This window comes from Aulonocara stuartgranti, assembly GCF_965226115.1.
Source record: "Aulonocara stuartgranti genome assembly, chromosome: 15".
In the NCBI taxonomy this organism is placed as follows: Eukaryota; Metazoa; Chordata; class Actinopteri; order Cichliformes; family Cichlidae; genus Aulonocara; species Aulonocara stuartgranti.
In genome coordinates, this window is record NC_138951.1 from 36350404 (window position 1) to 36369439 (window position 19036).

The 19036-nt window shown below is 42.6% G+C and overlaps 2 protein-coding genes across 3 annotated transcripts; both read right to left on the reverse strand.

Annotated features, from left to right (window-relative positions):
- Window positions 1–538: 538 nt before the first annotated feature.
- On the reverse strand, window positions 539–3409 carry LOC309688929 (uncharacterized protein). 2 transcript variants are annotated; one of them, XM_082505018.1, is made up of 2 exons: window positions 1795–3409; window positions 539–1705 (listed from the first exon to the last, which is right to left on the reverse strand). In XM_082505018.1, the coding sequence occupies exon 1, from the start codon at window positions 3376–3378 to the stop codon at window positions 2206–2208; it is 1173 nt and encodes a 390-aa protein (XP_082361144.1). In that variant the 5' UTR covers window positions 3379–3409; the 3' UTR covers window positions 539–1705; window positions 1795–2205. The 2 variants fall into 2 exon arrangements, with proteins under 2 accessions (XP_082361144.1, XP_082361145.1); XM_082505019.1 differs by having other exon boundaries at window positions 539–909; window positions 1618–3409.
- Window positions 3410–15235: 11826 nt separating this feature from the next.
- LOC309689762 (paraneoplastic antigen Ma3 homolog) lies at window positions 15236–18774 on the reverse strand (the record flags this gene model as incomplete). The annotated part of the gene is made up of 2 exons (XM_082506402.1): window positions 18200–18774; window positions 15236–17491 (listed from the first exon to the last, which is right to left on the reverse strand). Exon 2 carries the CDS (start codon window positions 16865–16867, stop codon window positions 15236–15238), a length of 1632 nt encoding a protein of 543 aa, XP_082362528.1. The 5' UTR covers window positions 16868–17491; window positions 18200–18774.
- Between the last annotated feature and the right edge of the window lie 262 nt (window positions 18775–19036).

A 19036-nucleotide genomic window follows, 5' to 3' on the forward strand; every position in this document is an offset into this window, starting at 1 on the left:
AGGTAGAATGTGCCCTTTTGACCACACTATGCTACCCTGAGATACTTCCTTTCTGCAGCATGACGAGAATAGAACTGTTGCCAACTGCAGTTACCCTGGCAATCTTTGCCAACACACAGTAAACACTGACACTACTGCATCTGTGCATAATATAATCAGTTACAATGCATTTATCTCATTTGTTTTAACATTTTCATAAATCAAAGCACAATAATGAAAATGTGAAATAAGTCATCACATTATTGTAAATATTCACGGAATGTCCAAACATGTAAATAATTAGATTTTAATTATGCTGAAGTTATATGAAATCTAACACACTGCATTTGCCATATTTTTGTTCTTTGCTTACACCTTGCTGCAAACATACAGGAAACCATGGGTTTGATTTGTGCCTTCAAATCCCATAATTGTAAATGTAGCCAAGTACAGGATAGGGTAGGGGAAATTAAAGTAAGATGGAGAGAATGGGCCAATAGCTAGATTCGCAGGAGGGATAAAGGGAGTTGCGTGGAGAAGAATGACTGGAGCCACAGGTAAAGTTGCTATGAATTGTATTAAACTATTTAGCAACAATTTAACAGCATTTTATGAACAGGAATGAAAACATAAAATAAAATACAGTGACAGCAATAATAATAACAGTCAGAATCCTATCTGAGCTCAGATATGTCAGTCTTGCCGGCTTAATAGTCAGTGTTCAGTCAAGTCAAATCCAACAGGTCAAAAGTCTGTGATTGGTGCGATTTCGTCCTACCGCACTGTTGCAATTGTTCGTGAGAGAAGAGCAACCTGCCCTTCTGGGCCAACTCAGAATGGCTGTGGTTCGGTTCGGTTCAAAGGGAAAGGCTCGCCATCTTCCTCGTCAGGAAGAGATCCAGGTCTCACGATCCCATAAAAAAACCTAGCCTGTAAACAACAGGACTATTACTAATTCAGTTCACACTCTAATGATATACATGGCCATATGTAAATAATGTAAGTGCTATAACAAAACAAGCACAAAACATTAATTCTAATTTCTAACTATAGTCTATACAGTGCATCTTAATCATGAATGCAATCTTTAAATCACAATCAGCTTATTCTATCGTCAAGGTGCACATTTCTATCAGAAATCAGAAATAAACCATAAACTATGGTAGATTATTTTTTTACAGTATTGCCCTTTAACTGAATTACAGGAGCATTGCTTTACACTGCATAGCAATGAAGCAATATATTATTTACACTCAATGTACAGAATAAAATTACCAAAAGAATATACAAAAACCCACAGGCTGTAGTTTTACAGTATGTGGTAACGTATCAGCACAGTAAGAATACACACGGACATCTATCCAGTGCCGCTCGAGCATCAAATGTAACAAAATAAAGTAGATTCATGACCTTTAAGATCAACATTAACTTATTCCATCATCTAATTTTAGTGCATTTAATATTCAACAAGTAATACTAGAACATCATCAGCACACAAGCTGAGTGCTCAAAATGGCTGAACTCAGTGAGAAACCCCGTGTGTTCTCCCACAGTGAAAACGTGGTCAGCTACAGCTATGAGCATTAGGCTAGTTAGCTTTTCAATTAGCCTGATTCGCCCAGTCCCAGTTTAACTCACCAGCACACTTCTAATGTTCAACTCTCAGAGAGGATCTTGTTCAACTCTCAGAGAGGATCTTGTCCACTTCATCCGCTCCCGCGCAGATCTACAACATTGAAATCGGGCCATTATATTCCCTGTTAACTTCTTGTTAGCTTTTTAGCTTCAAGGTTAGCTTAACAGCTTCTGACTCACCGCGATGGTTTCAAGGTCCGAAATGTTCACAATAAATCAGGTCCGTTTCTCCAAGGTCCATGCAGATCTCCGGTATGGATATTTGCTCAATTTATCAAGTTAATAGTTATTTTCCAGCGAAAAGCTTGGCGGTGAAAATCAGTGATGGTCTCGTGCACCTCCGTCTCTCTCTGTGTCTGAGCACGTGACGGTACAGAGCAGGGGAAGGCGGGGCTTGTTCCTTCCTAACCAGTAGGGGTGTTAAATATACTCTTTGGGTTTTATTCTTATATTTATAGTATTTATCTTTTATTATTGATTTATTTTTGATCAACTCAGTGATTAACAGAGTAATGATAAATCCCAATTAACAATAACATGTTGTAGTGCATTACTGAGTCGTGTAAACTCACTGGGTTACATCCTCCCCTCTTAAATCTCATGCACGTCCCCGTGCATGGCTCTGGGGGAATAGGTAACATCATGAGCAAGGGAGTCGATGAAAGCTTTGTTCAATCCTTGAAAGAGTGATTTAACCACTGTTACTAGTGGGTTACCTAGCTGAGGATAAGTGAGTCTTTGGGATGGTTGGCGAATTCTTTCAGATCTTCTGATCTGTGTTTCTGTTTGCAAGGTTTCAGGTTCATCATCGTTTTCAACTTGTCTTTCAGGTGAAAGTTGATGAGTTGAGTTCTCTGACAACGGTGAATCTGACAAACTGGTCGACAAAACATTTTTGTCTTTTCGAGTGTCTGTTTCAGACTCACTTGGTGTGTTATTTTGTAGGCTTGTGTCACTTTCACTTGGTGATACGTTTGTTTCACTTTCACATTCTGTCTGAGGTAGGTCTGTTTCACGGTCCATTTGAGGTAAGTTGGTGTCAGTTGAACTTCCAATTTCGCCTTCAGGTAAGTATGTTTCAGTTTCGTTCTCAGTTTCCTTTTCAGGTAAGTCTGTCATGTCCGGTAATGTGTTAGGTTGTTCGTTATCATTTACAGGATCTTTGTTTTGTTTGAATCCTTGTGTTGGCGGCATGGCGCATACTTGGTAGAAATGTCTGTCTTTCACTTGTGGAGGTTCAGGGTAATAAAACTCATCTTCCTCTTCCTCAAGTGTTTGGTCGGAGTCAACTTCCAAAGCTGAACTTTGTCTTGTGTGTGGTCTGTTAGTTTTTGTGACTCGCTCGGGTTCATGCTCTGTTGGTGAGAGAAATCCACAGGGAAGTAACAGATCTCTGTGGAGCGTTCTGTTGGGTCCATCTCCGTTTTCTGGTTTTACAGTGTATACTGGTAAGTTTTCCATTTGTTTGGTAACAATATACACTGTTTGCTCCCATTTGTCCGCTAATTTGTGCTTCTCTCTCAGGCGGAGATTTCGAACCAAGACTCTGTCTCCCACATGTAGTGTGGATTCACGGATGATTTTGTCAAACCGTTTCTTGTTTTTGTCTGCTACTTTCTGGGAGTTTTTGATGGCTATTTCGTAGCTCTGTTCGAGGTAGCTTTTCAACTGCTTGACGTATTGAGAGTGAGTCAACTGTGGCTTGTTTGGCTGTGGCAGGCCAAAGGCAATATCAATGGGCAAGCGAGGCTGTCTACCAAACATTAACTCATAAGGAGAATAGCCTGTTACATTATTTTTTGTACAGTTATAAGCGTGAGTAAGTGGTTTTACGAAGTCACGCCAGTGATGTTTCTCGGTGTCTTTCAAGGTACCAAGCATACTGAGTAATGTGCGATTGTATCGCTCAACAGGGTTGCCACGAGGATGATAAGGACTTGTTCGGACTTTGCGGATACCGAGCAGAGAGCACAGTTCTTTGATTGTACGCGATTCAAAGTCTCTCCCTTGGTCGCTATGAAGTCGCTCTGGAAAGCCATAATGAATTAAGAAGGTCTCCCATAAGTTCTTTGCAACGGTGGTGGCTTTCTGGTCTTTGGTTGGAATGGACACAGCATACTTTGTAAAATGATCCGTGATCACTAGGACATCTTTAGTGTTTTTACTGTCTGGTTCTATTGAGAGGAAGTCCATGCAGACTAGCTCCATGGGCCTGGAAGTTTTAATATTTACCAGAGGAGCAGCCTTGTCTGGCAGGGCTTTTCTACGGACACATCTCTCGCAAGCTTTCACTTTCTTTTCGACATCAACTGCCATTTTTGGCCAGTAGAAACGTGACCGAATGAGTTCCAGTGTGCGTTCGACCCCTAAATGCCCCATGTTGTCATGAAGATTAAGCATAACTGTAGGGCGTAAGGAATCAGGAAGGACTAACTGCAACAAGGTCTCTGGCCCCAACTGGCGTTTCCGGTACAGTAAGTCATTTTGGAGGTCAAGACGTTTCCACTCCCTTAAAAATAAGAGAACATCGTGAGACTCAGACTTAGTATCGGCTGGTGGACGTGAGTCAGCTGCCAGCAGCTTGATGACTTTACTAATGGCTGGATCTTTTCTCTGCAGGTTGACAAGATCAGTATGGGTGTATCTGGGTAAGGCTAGGAGATTGTTATCATTGCCTTCTTCTTGAAACATGTCTGGAATGGCACCTGCAGACATGGCAAGTGACTGGACTAGAGCACAAGAGGGTTCAGTCTGATCCATAGCCATATATCTTTGACAGGCTGCCATCACGGTATCGGATTGAAGTTGGAGCTCGACATCTTTGACTGAGGACAAGAGATGGGATCTGAACTTATCAATGCGCTGACATTCCTGGGTAAAAACTGGATCGTCTTCAGGTTTGTCATGTGGTTTCCTAGATAGTCCATCTGCATCAAGATTTTGTCTCCCAGCTCTGTACTTAATGTCAAAGTTATAGGTGGACAATGCAGCCAACCAACGATAACTCGTGGCATCAAGCTTTGCTGTGGTCAGAAGGTAAGTCAATGGGTTGTTGTCGGTGATGACTGTGAATGTGTTTCCATATAAATAGTCATGAAACTTGTCAGTTATGGCCCACTTTAAAGCTAGAAATTCTAACTTGTGGGCGGGGTATCTAGCTTCACTACGGGATAGACCACGACTTGCATAGGCTATAACCTGTGTGGTTCCATTCTGCACTTGATAAAGAGCTGCCCCAAGTCCGGTTGTACTGGCATCTGTGTGTACCAGGTAAGGTAGCTTTGCATCAGCATACCCAAGGACTGGTGAGGTGGTGAGTTTTTCAATAATAGTTTGAAACGATTTCTGGCACTCTGGTCCCCAACGATCACCAAAGGGCTCTTTGGGGTTCAGATACTTTGGATCACTGGGTGGGTTTTTACTATGCTTTCGTCTCGGAGGATAGCCAGCTGTGAGGGAGGTGAGGGGCTTGACAATTTTTGAGTAATCTTTGACAAATCTCCGGTAATAACCGGTAAAACCAAGAAACGATTGGAGTTCTTTTAAGGTTTGGGGTCTCGGCCAAGTCTTGAGTGCTTCAGTTTTTTCGGGATCAGTCTTTACGCCGTCTCTAGATACAATGTGGCCTAGATAACGGACTGATGTTTGGAAGAAACGACATTTGTCGGGCGAGAGTTTCAGCCCGTACTCTCTGAGTCGCTCAAGAACATGAATGAGTCGGGTCTCATGATCTTCAAGGGAACTGGAAAAGACTATCAAATCATCCAAAAAGACTAACACTTCTCTCAGATTGATGTCTTTCATACACTTTTCCATAAGCCTTTGGAAAGTGCTTGGGGCATTTGTTATTCCCTGGGGCATACGATTAAATTCGTAGAAGCCGAAGGGGCACACGAAGGCTGTCTTTGGCTTATCTTCTTCACACATCTCGATTTGATAGTACCCTGACTTAAGGTCCATCACAGAGAACCACTGAGATCCTGCAAGAGCAGAAAATGACTCCTCTAAGTTTGGCAAGGCATAGGCATCGCGGATGGTCTGCAAGTTAAGCTTCCTAAAATCAATGCATAACCGCACATCACCATTCTTTTTGCGGACCACCACTATCGGTGATGAGAATGGAGATTCAGATTCTCTGATTATGCCTGCATCTAAGAGGGCTTGTAAGTGCTTTTTAACTGCCTCGTAATCATGGGGATGAATCGGGCGAGATCTCTGTTTGAAGGGGGTTTCATCTTTTAAGTTGATGTGATGTTTTACATGTGTGGCATGCCCAAAATCAAGATCATTGTGTGAGAAAACATCAGAGAAGGTGTTTAGCTTTTCAGCTATCTTCTCTTTCCACTCTTCAGATAGTGGTGATTCACCAAAGTCGAAACTGAGAGGGGGTCTTGAGGTTGAAGTCTGCTGCTGAGAGTTACACGTTGCAGACACCTTTTGGTCGCCTTTCTCAGGCTCAGGACATGGCATGACACAGTCAGGGGCAACTAGCTCAGCAATTACACAGTTAGTGGGCAATGTAATGTCATGGTTAGTCTCGTTTCTCAGCAACACAGGAACTTTATAAGGTCCGTGCTTTGGCAGAGATATAAGGCAACAATCTACAAACACACCACCAGGTAGGGAGCCGGTAGTGGGCTGTTCAATAAGTGCACACTGTTCAGGCTTAGCGTGGCTAGCATGCATAAAACCTTCCACTAGTAGCTTTTGATTTGCAGGAAGGACTTCTTGGGTTCTACTTTGAAGTTTTACCAAGCCGATCTTGCCACTGTCACTTTGTCTTTTTCTGGATGCTAATGTCTTTAGCACTTGTTGGTATCCATAAGGGAGTACCTTAAAGTCAGGTAAGGTGTTCTCACAAAGATGCTCATATAAGGGGTCAAGTGTATTTGTGCCAATTAGTAGAGGTGTGTCTGAATTTGAGCGAATGTCAGGGACAACTAAGGCAAGAGTAGATAGTTCAAGCTCTGACTGATCGAGATCTTTGGGGAACATGATACTCGTCTCAATGTATCCCAAGTAAGGGACTGTCTGACCATTCGCACCTTCGACCTCTAGGAGATCACTGATGGGTTTTATAGGATGATCAGGTAAGTGTTCTTGATAGAAGGATTTGGCAATAGTGGTTACTTGAGAGCCTGAGTCGAGCAAGCAACTACATTCAACGCCATTGATAACAACTCTGGCTGTGCATTTTCTACCCACAAGTCTTTTGGGAAGTTTAGGCACTGAGTGAACATTAGCTGTTTCACATTGGGCTTTTGTTGTCTTTTTCTCAGTGGGACTTGGTTCAGATTTAGCACCCATCTGTCCCGCGACAGGGGCTCCTTCTAGTTTAAATTAAATGACTCATCAACTGGTCTGGATATTTCCCATTCTCGCTGCTTCTGTCTGAGGGCATTCCTTTTAGCTGCTACTAATGCTGGGTTGGGATCATTACTACAGCTGGAAGCGATATGACCATCTTCTCCACACTTGAAACAGTATCCAGGTTTGGGTTTGGCTGACACTGCAGCAATTTGTGGTATCTGTCCCGGCTTGTTCTGAGTTTTGGTACTTGGGTTCCTTTTTGCTTCCTTTTGAAGTTTCTGCGATCTTTTCTCTGTTTTATCAGCTCTGAGCTGTGCGATTTGAGACCTGAGGTCAGCAATTTGCTTCTGGAGGTCAGACGAATTGCTGTCCATTTCATGCTCATAATCGTTCCTACCTTGAGAGCGTGTGGTTTGCACGTTAGAATAAACACGAGTCTTTTGGATCCCCAATTGTTGTTTCATGCGGGTTGCTTTACTTGCCTGTTTGTCCTCCTCGGTGTGTAGGTGGAGGAGTAGCTCTGCAAAATGAGGTGGGTCGTCTTTCTTTTGTTCAAGTTGAAGGTTTGCAATCAATGAGCTGTCCCAACACCCTCTACAAAACTGTCTCAGGAGCTGTTTATTGATGTCACTAGAAGCAATTCCGTCTCTTTTTATGACTAGGTTTAGCACTGTGTGCAATCTTTGCAGGTAATGTGAGGGTTTTTCACCTCCATTCTGATTGGTGTTTAAGAAGCGAGCAAAGAGTTCGTCACCGTCCTCTACAGTTGCATAGGCAGAATCAAGATGTTCAAGGTAAGTTTTGGGGTTTGCTTTTGGACCAAGAGCTTTCACCAGGTCCGCTGCAGGGGATGAAAGACTTTCAACAATCTTTCGCACAACTTGAGTTTCGGTGAGCGAGGGATCAGTCAAGCAAAACTCTACGCTGCTGCGCCAAGTGTCATAGTCAGTTTCGAAAGGAGGATGTGGAACTCTCCCTGAAAAAGGTTTCAGTCTGTATTGCGAGTTTGGTGGGGGAATGACTTCACTGCTTTTAACAATGTGCTCTACAATAACCCGCTGCACTTCAGGTGTGCTTAAAAGGTTGGTGGGAATCTGAGGGGTTTGTTTCTCAGCCTCTGCCGGTGGGTGAGTATTCAAGGCACTTACATGGTTGCTATTGGGTGTTAAAGGAGAAGAAGGTAGGGCCTCATCACTGTGGGGCACTGGCTCTTGTTCAGTGGAAGGCTCAACTGTGTGGACATCCCCTCCCAATGACTCCCCAATTTTAGCTAGTTCATCCATCAAAAGGTCTTTAAACGATCGGTTGCTTCGTGCTGCCACATCTTTAAGCTGTGACAGGTAAGTTACAGTAGCTGATGCGCTGGTTTCAATGCTATACGCACTGGCTAGGTCTCGAACGTGATAGACAACTTCAGGTTTCACAGTGCAAGGTCTGTCATAAGGCAAATATCTTTTCTCTAGTTCTTTAGCAGTAGCCTCATGTTGAAATTCCACAATAATCTGACCACCAGTTGGTAGCTTAATCTGCCTACTGACAGGACCGAAAGCTTCTAAGAACTCAATTATTTCTTTATCAATGTCTGTGTTAGTTAAACCACTGACCAAGACAGCATTTTGAACTTTAACATTCTCTGTTTTCACAACTTCCATGGTTAGGACACGTAAAAGTACCAGTAGAAAAAAATACAAGTCACTGTGAAGCTCCAGGCACTCTTAATCGTTTTATTAAATTTTGGGTGGACTAACAACTCTGCAAACCCTCCTGGCTGGCTCGCCACTTTCTGTAGCCAAGTACAGGATAGGGTAGGGGAAATTAAAGTAAGATGGAGAGAATGGGCCAATAGCTAGATTCGCAGGAGGGATAAAGGGAGTTGCGTGGAGAAGAATGACTGGAGCCACAGGTAAAGTTGCTATGAATTGTATTAAACTATTTAGCAACAATTTAACAGCATTTTATGAACAGGAATGAAAACATAAAATAAAATACAGTGACAGCAATAATAATAACAGTCAGAATCCTATCTGAGCTCAGATATGTCAGTCTTGCCGGCTTAATAGTCAGTGTTCAGTCAAGTCAAATCCAACAGGTCAAAAGTCTGTGATTGGTGCGATTTCGTCCTACCGCACTGTTGCAATTGTTCGTGAGAGAAGAGCAACCTGCCCTTCTGGGCCAACTCAGAATGGCTGTGGTTCGGTTCGGTTCAAAGGGAAAGGCTCGCCATCTTCCTCGTCAGGAAGAGATCCAGGTCTCACGATCCCATAAAAAAACCTAGCCTGTAAACAACAGGACTATTACTAATTCAGTTCACACTCTAATGATATACATGGCCATATGTAAATAATGTAAGTGCTATAACAAAACAAGCACAAAACATTAATTCTAATTTCTAACTATAGTCTATACAGTGCATCTTAATCATGAATGCAATCTTTAAATCACAATCAGCTTATTCTATCGTCAAGGTGCACATTTCTATCAGAAATCAGAAATAAACCATAAACTATGGTAGATTATTTTTTTACAGTATTGCCCTTTAACTGAATTACAGGAGCATTGCTTTACACTGCATAGCAATGAAGCAATATATTATTTACACTCAATGTACAGAATAAAATTACCAAAAGAATATACAAAAACCCACAGGCTGTAGTTTTACAGTATGTGGTAACGTATCAGCACAGTAAGAATACACACGGACATCTATCCAGTGCCGCTCGAGCATCAAATGTAACAAAATAAAGTAGATTCATGACCTTTAAGATCAACATTAACTTATTCCATCATCTAATTTTAGTGCATTTAATATTCAACAAGTAATACTAGAACATCATCAGCACACAAGCTGAGTGCTCAAAATGGCTGAACTCAGTGAGAAACCCCGTGTGTTCTCCCACAGTGAAAACGTGGTCAGCTACAGCTATGAGCATTAGGCTAGTTAGCTTTTCAATTAGCCTGATTCGCCCAGTCCCAGTTTAACTCACCAGCACACTTCTAATGTTCAACTCTCAGAGAGGATCTTGTTCAACTCTCAGAGAGGATCTTGTCCACTTCATCCGCTCCCGCGCAGATCTACAACATTGAAATCGGGCCATTATATTCCCTGTTAACTTCTTGTTAGCTTTTTAGCTTCAAGGTTAGCTTAACAGCTTCTGACTCACCGCGATGGTTTCAAGGTCCGAAATGTTCACAATAAATCAGGTCCGTTTCTCCAAGGTCCATGCAGATCTCCGGTATGGATATTTGCTCAATTTATCAAGTTAATAGTTATTTTCCAGCGAAAAGCTTGGCGGTGAAAATCAGTGATGGTCTCGTGCACCTCCGTCTCTCTCTGTGTCTGAGCACGTGACGGTACAGAGCAGGGGAAGGCGGGGCTTGTTCCTTCCTAACCAGTAGGGGTGTTAAATATACTCTTTGGGTTTTATTCTTATATTTATAGTATTTATCTTTTATTATTGATTTATTTTTGATCAACTCAGTGATTAACAGAGTAATGATAAATCCCAATTAACAATAACATGTTGTAGTGCATTACTGAGTCGTGTAAACTCACTGGGTTACATCCTCCCCTCTTAAATCTCATGCACGTCCCCGTGCATGGCTCTGGGGGAATAGGTAACATCATGAGCAAGGGAGTCGATGAAAGCTTTGTTCAATCCTTGAAAGAGTGATTTAACCACTGTTACTAGTGGGTTACCTAGCTGAGGATAAGTGAGTCTTTGGGATGGTTGGCGAATTCTTTCAGATCTTCTGATCTGTGTTTCTGTTTGCAAGGTTTCAGGTTCATCATCGTTTTCAACTTGTCTTTCAGGTGAAAGTTGATGAGTTGAGTTCTCTGACAACGGTGAATCTGACAAACTGGTCGACAAAACATTTTTGTCTTTTCGAGTGTCTGTTTCAGACTCACTTGGTGTGTTATTTTGTAGGCTTGTGTCACTTTCACTTGGTGATACGTTTGTTTCACTTTCACATTCTGTCTGAGGTAGGTCTGTTTCACGGTCCATTTGAGGTAAGTTGGTGTCAGTTGAACTTCCAATTTCGCCTTCAGGTAAGTATGTTTCAGTTTCGTTCTCAGTTTCCTTTTCAGGTAAGTCTGTCATGTCCGGTAATGTGTTAGGTTGTTCGTTATCATTTACAGGATCTTTGTTTTGTTTGAATCCTTGTGTTGGCGGCATGGCGCATACTTGGTAGAAATGTCTGTCTTTCACTTGTGGAGGTTCAGGGTAATAAAACTCATCTTCCTCTTCCTCAAGTGTTTGGTCGGAGTCAACTTCCAAAGCTGAACTTTGTCTTGTGTGTGGTCTGTTAGTTTTTGTGACTCGCTCGGGTTCATGCTCTGTTGGTGAGAGAAATCCACAGGGAAGTAACAGATCTCTGTGGAGCGTTCTGTTGGGTCCATCTCCGTTTTCTGGTTTTACAGTGTATACTGGTAAGTTTTCCATTTGTTTGGTAACAATATACACTGTTTGCTCCCATTTGTCCGCTAATTTGTGCTTCTCTCTCAGGCGGAGATTTCGAACCAAGACTCTGTCTCCCACATGTAGTGTGGATTCACGGATGATTTTGTCAAACCGTTTCTTGTTTTTGTCTGCTACTTTCTGGGAGTTTTTGATGGCTATTTCGTAGCTCTGTTCGAGGTAGCTTTTCAACTGCTTGACGTATTGAGAGTGAGTCAACTGTGGCTTGTTTGGCTGTGGCAGGCCAAAGGCAATATCAATGGGCAAGCGAGGCTGTCTACCAAACATTAACTCATAAGGAGAATAGCCTGTTACATCATTTTTTGTACAGTTATAAGCGTGAGTAAGTGGTTTTACGAAGTCACGCCAGTGATGTTTCTCGGTGTCTTTCAAGGTACCAAGCATACTGAGTAATGTGCGATTGTATCGCTCAACAGGGTTGCCACGAGGATGATAAGGACTTGTTCGGACTTTGCGGATACCGAGCAGAGAGCACAGTTCTTTGATTGTACGCGATTCAAAGTCTCTCCCTTGGTCGCTATGAAGTCGCTCTGGAAAGCCATAATGAATTAAGAAGGTCTCCCATAAGTTCTTTGCAACGGTGGTGGCTTTCTGGTCTTTGGTTGGAATGGACACAGCATACTTTGTAAAATGATCCGTGATCACTAGGACATCTTTAGTGTTTTTACTGTCTGGTTCTATTGAGAGGAAGTCCATGCAGACTAGCTCCATGGGCCTGGAAGTTTTAATATTTACCAGAGGAGCAGCCTTGTCTGGCAGGGCTTTTCTACGGACACATCTCTCGCAAGCTTTCACTTTCTTTTCGACATCAACTGCCATTTTTGGCCAGTAGAAACGTGACCGAATGAGTTCCAGTGTGCGTTCGACCCCTAAATGCCCCATGTTGTCATGAAGATTAAGCATAACTGTAGGGCGTAAGGAATCAGGAAGGACTAACTGCAACAAGGTCTCTGGCCCCAACTGGCGTTTCCGGTACAGTAAGTCATTTTGGAGGTCAAGACGTTTCCACTCCCTTAAAAATAAGAGAACATCGTGAGACTCAGACTTAGTATCGGCTGGTGGACGTGAGTCAGCTGCCAGCAGCTTGATGACTTTACTAATGGCTGGATCTTTTCTCTGCAGGTTGACAAGATCAGTATGGGTGTATCTGGGTAAGGCTAGGAGATTGTTATCATTGCCTTCTTCTTGAAACATGTCTGGAATGGCACCTGCAGACATGGCAAGTGACTGGACTAGAGCACAAGAGGGTTCAGTCTGATCCATAGCCATATATCTTTGACAGGCTGCCATCACGGTATCGGATTGAAGTTGGAGCTCGACATCTTTGACTGAGGACAAGAGATGGGATCTGAACTTATCAATGCGCTGACATTCCTGGGTAAAAACTGGATCGTCTTCAGGTTTGTCATGTGGTTTCCTAGATAGTCCATCTGCATCAAGATTTTGTCTCCCAGCTCTGTACTTAATGTCAAAGTTATAGGTGGACAATGCAGCCAACCAACGATAACTCGTGGCATCAAGCTTTGCTGTGGTCAGAAGGTAAGTCAATGGGTTGTTGTCGGTGATGACTGTGAATGTGTTTCCATATAAATAGTCATGAAACTTGTCAGTTATGGCCCACTTTAAAGCTAGAAATTCTAACTTGTGGGCGGGGTATCTAGCTTCACTACGGGATAGACCACGACTTGCATAGGCTATAACCTGTGTGGTTCCATTCTGCACTTGATAAAGAGCTGCCCCAAGTCCGGTTGTACTGGCATCTGTGTGTACCAGGTAAGGTAGCTTTGCATCAGCATACCCAAGGACTGGTGAGGTGGTGAGTTTTTCAATAATAGTTTGAAACGATTTCTGGCACTCTGGTCCCCAACGATCACCAAAGGGCTCTTTGGGGTTCAGATACTTTGGATCACTGGGTGGGTTTTTACTATGCTTTCGTCTCGGAGGATAGCCAGCTGTGAGGGAGGTGAGGGGCTTGACAATTTTTGAGTAATCTTTGACAAATCTCCGGTAATAACCGGTAAAACCAAGAAACGATTGGAGTTCTTTTAAGGTTTGGGGTCTCGGCCAAGTCTTGAGTGCTTCAGTTTTTTCGGGATCAGTCTTTACGCCGTCTCTAGATACAATGTGGCCTAGATAACGGACTGATGTTTGGAAGAAACGACATTTGTCGGGCGAGAGTTTCAGCCCGTACTCTCTGAGTCGCTCAAGAACATGAATGAGTCGGGTCTCATGATCTTCAAGGGAACTGGAAAAGACTATCAAATCATCCAAAAAGACTAACACTTCTCTCAGATTGATGTCTTTCATACACTTTTCCATAAGCCTTTGGAAAGTGCTTGGGGCATTTGTTATTCCCTGGGGCATACGATTAAATTCGTAGAAGCCGAAGGGGCACACGAAGGCTGTCTTTGGCTTATCTTCTTCACACATCTCGATTTGATAGTACCCTGACTTAAGGTCCATCACAGAGAACCACTGAGATCCTGCAAGAGCAGAAAATGACTCCTCTAAGTTTGGCAAGGCATAGGCATCGCGGATGGTCTGCAAGTTAAGCTTCCTAAAATCAATGCATAACCGCACATCACCATTCTTTTTGCGGACCACCACTATCGGTGATGAGAATGGAGATTCAGATTCTCTGATTATGCCTGCATCTAAGAGGGCTTGTAAGTGCTTTTTAACTGCCTCGTAATCATGGGGATGAATCGGGCGAGATCTCTGTTTGAAGGGGGTTTCATCTTTTAAGTTGATGTGATGTTTTACATGTGTGGCATGCCCAAAATCAAGATCATTGTGTGAGAAAACATCAGAGAAGGTGTTTAGCTTTTCAGCTATCTTCTCTTTCCACTCTTCAGATAGTGGTGATTCACCAAAGTCGAAACTGAGAGGGGGTCTTGAGGTTGAAGTCTGCTGCTGAGAGTTACACGTTGCAGACACCTTTTGGTCGCCTTTCTCAGGCTCAGGACATGGCATGACACAGTCAGGGGCAACTAGCTCAGCAATTACACAGTTAGTGGGCAATGTAATGTCATGGTTAGTCTCGTTTCTCAGCAACACAGGAACTTTATAAGGTCCGTGCTTTGGCAGAGATATAAGGCAACAATCTACAAACACACCACCAGGTAGGGAGCCGGTAGTGGGCTGTTCAATAAGTGCACACTGTTCAGGCTTAGCGTGGCTAGCATGCATAAAACCTTCCACTAGTAGCTTTTGATTTGCAGGAAGGACTTCTTGGGTTCTACTTTGAAGTTTTACCAAGCCGATCTTGCCACTGTCACTTTGTCTTTTTCTGGATGCTAATGTCTTTAGCACTTGTTGGTATCCATAAGGGAGTACCTTAAAGTCAGGTAAGGTGTTCTCACAAAGATGCTCATATAAGGGGTCAAGTGTATTTGTGCCAATTAGTAGAGGTGTGTCTGAATTTGAGCGAATGTCAGGGACAACTAAGGCAAGAGTAGATAGTTCAAGCTCTGACTGATCGAGATCTTTGGGGAACATGATACTCGTCTCAATGTATCCCAAGTAAGGGACTGTCTGACCATTCGCACCTTCGACCTCTAGGAGATCACTGATGGGTTTTATAGGATGATCAGGTAAGTGTTCTTGATAGAAGGATTTGGCAATAGTGGTTACTTGAGAGCCTGAGTCGAGCAAGCAACTACATTCAACGCCATTGATAACAACTCTGGCTGTGCATTTTCTACCCACAAGTCTTTTGGGAAGTTTAGGCACTGAGTGAACATTAGCTGTTTCACATTGGGCTTTTGTTGTCTTTTTCTCAGTGGGACTTGGTTCAGATTTAGCACCCATCTGTCCCGCGACAGGGGCTCCTTCTAGTTTAAATTAAATGACTCATCAACTGGTCTGGATATTTCCCATTCTCGCTGCTTCTGTCTGAGGGCATTCCTTTTAGCTGCTACTAATGCTGGGTTAGGATCATTACTACAGCTGGAAGCGATATGACCATCTTCTCCACACTTGAAACAGTATCCAGGTTTGGGTTTGGCTGACACTGCAGCAATTTGTGGTATCTGTCCCGGCTTGTTCTGAGTTTTGGTACTTGGGTTCCTTTTTGCTTCCTTTTGAAGTTTCTGCGATCTTTTCTCTGTTTTATCAGCTCTGAGCTGTGCGATTTGAGACCTGAGGTCAGCAATTTGCTTCTGGAGGTCAGACGAATTGCTGTCCATTTCATGCTCATAATCGTTCCTACCTTGAGAGCGTGTGGTTTGCACGTTAGAATAAACACGAGTCTTTTGGATCCCCAATTGTTGTTTCATGCGGGTTGCTTTACTTGCCTGTTTGTCCTCCTCGGTGCGTAGGTGGAGGAGTAGCTCTGCAAAATGAGGTGGGTCGTCTTTCTTTTGTTCAAGTTGAAGGTTTGCAATCAATGAGCTGTCCCAACACCCTCTACAAAACTGTCTCAGGAGCTGTTTATTGATGTCACTAGAAGCAATTCCGTCTCTTTTTATGACTAGGTTTAGCACTGTGTGCAATCTTTGCAGGTAATGTGAGGGTTTTTCACCTCCATTCTGATTGGTGTTTAAGAAGCGAGCAAAGAGTTCGTCACCGTCCTCTACAGTTGCATAGGCAGAATCAAGATGTTCAAGGTAAGTTTTGGGGTTTGCTTTTGGACCAAGAGCTTTCACCAGGTCCGCTGCAGGGGATGAAAGACTTTCAACAATCTTTCGCACAACTTGAGTTTCGGTGAGCGAGGGATCAGTCAAGCAAAACTCTACGCTGCTGCGCCAAGTGTCATAGTCAGTTTCGAAAGGAGGATGTGGAACTCTCCCTGAAAAAGGTTTCAGTCTGTATTGCGAGTTTGGTGGGGGAATGACTTCACTGCTTTTAACAATGTGCTCTACAATAACCCGCTGCACTTCAGGTGTGCTTAAAAGGTTGGTGGGAATCTGAGGGGTTTGTTTCTCAGCCTCTGCCGGTGGGTGAGTATTCAAGGCACTTACATGGTTGCTATTGGGTGTTAAAGGAGAAGAAGGTAGGGCCTCATCACTGTGGGGCACTGGCTCTTGTTCAGTGGAAGGCTCAACTGTGTGGACATCCCCTCCCAATGACTCCCCAATTTTAGCTAGTTCATCCATCAAAAGGTCTTTAAACGATCGGTTGCTTCGTGCTGCCACATCTTTAAGCTGTGACAGGTAAGTTACAGTAGCTGATGCGCTGGTTTCAATGCTATACGCACTGGCTAGGTCTCGAACGTGATAGACAACTTCAGGTTTCACAGTGCAAGGTCTGTCATAAGGCAAATATCTTTTCTCTAGTTCTTTAGCAGTAGCCTCATGTTGAAATTCCACAATAATCTGACCACCAGTTGGTAGCTTAATCTGCCTACTGACAGGACCGAAAGCTTCTAAGAACTCAATTATTTCTTTATCAATGTCTGTGTTAGTTAAACCACTGACCAAGACAGCATTTTGAACTTTAACATTCTCTGTTTTCACAACTTCCATGGTTAGGACACGTAAAAGTACCAGTAGAAAAAAATACAAGTCACTGTGAAGCTCCAGGCACTCTTAATCGTTTTATTAAATTTTGGGTGGACTAACAACTCTGCAAACCCTCCTGGCTGGCTCGCCACTTTCTGTAGCCAAGTACAGGATAGGGTAGGGGAAATTAAAGTAAGATGGAGAGAATGGGCCAATAGCTAGATTCGCAGGAGGGATAAAGGGAGTTGCGTGGAGAAGAATGACTGGAGCCACAGGTAAAGTTGCTATGAATTGTATTAAACTATTTAGCAACAATTTAACAGCATTTTATGAACAGGAATGAAAACATAAAATAAAATACAGTGACAGCAATAATAATAACAGTCAGAATCCTATCTGAGCTCAGATATGTCAGTCTTGCCGGCTTAATAGTCAGTGTTCAGTCAAATCAAATCCAACAGGTCAAAAGTCTGTGATTGGTGCGATTTCGTCCTACCGCACTGTTGCAATTGTTCGTGAGAGAAGAGCAACCTGCCCTTCTGGGCCAACTCAGAATGGCTGTGGTTCGGTTCGGTTCAAAGGGAAAGGCTCGCCATCTTCCTCGTCAGGAAGAGATCCAGGTCTCACGATCCCATAAAAAAACCTAGCCTGTAAACAACAGGACTATTACTAATTCAGTTCACACTCTAATGATATACATGGCCATATGTAAATAATGTAAGTGCTATAACAAAACAAGCACAAAACATTAATTCTAATTTCTAACTATAGTCTATACAGTGCATCTTAATCATGAATGCAATCTTTAAATCACAATCAGCTTATTCTATCGTCAAGGTGCACATTTCTATCAGAAATCAGAAATAAACCATAAACTATGGTAGATTATTTTTTTACAGTATTGCCCTTTAACTGAATTACAGGAGCATTGCTTTACACTGCATAGCAATGAAGCAATATATTATTTACACTCAATGTACAGAATAAAATTACCAAAAGAATATACAAAAACCCACAGGCTGTAGTTTTACAGTATGTGGTAACGTATCAGCACAGTAAGAATACACACGGACATCTATCCAGTGCCGCTCGAGCATCAAATGTAACAAAATAAAGTAGATTCATGACCTTTAAGATCAACATTAACTTATTCCATCATCTAATTTTAGTGCATTTAATATTCAACAAGTAATACTAGAACATCATCAGCACACAAGCTGAGTGCTCAAAATGGCTGAACTCAGTGAGAAACCCCGTGTGTTCTCCCACAGTGAAAACGTGGTCAGCTACAGCTATGAGCATTAGGCTAGTTAGCTTTTCAATTAGCCTGATTCGCCCAGTCCCAGTTTAACTCACCAGCACACTTCTAATGTTCAACTCTCAGAGAGGATCTTGTTCAACTCTCAGAGAGGATCTTGTCCACTTCATCCGCTCCCGCGCAGATCTACAACATTGAAATCGGGCCATTATATTCCCTGTTAACTTCTTGTTAGCTTTTTAGCTTCAAGGTTAGCTTAACAGCTTCTGACTCACCGCGATGGTTTCAAGGTCCGAAATGTTCACAATAAATCAGGTCCGTTTCTCCAAGGTCCATGCAGATCTCCGGTATGGATATTTGCTCAATTTATCAAGTTAATAGTTATTTTCCAGCGAAAAGCTTGGCGGTGAAAATCAGTGATGGTCTCGTGCACCTCCGTCTCTCTCTGTGTCTGAGCACGTGACGGTACAGAGCAGGGGAAGGCGGGGCTTGTTCCTTCCTAACCAGTAGGGGTGTTAAATATACTCTTTGGGTTTTATTCTTATATTTATAGTATTTATCTTTTATTATTGATTTATTTTTGATCAACTCAGTGATTAACAGAGTAATGATAAATCCCAATTAACAATAACATGTTGTAGTGCATTACTGAGTCGTGTAAACTCACTGGGTTACATAAACATAACATGCACTCGTTAACACAGATGGTACATCTGTGTATAATTTATCACTGACAAGGCAAGCACGGTCTGTTTCCATCATCTATTCTTCCATTACATGTTTACATTTAAACCAAAACTAATGTTGTTCACAATTATTTCCATATTGATTGAACATTAATACACGGTACATAATTGACTCAGAGCAAATAGTGGATTTACTTTTGTGGAGTTGTCCAACAATATGTCCCCAAACACGCACACATGCACACTCCC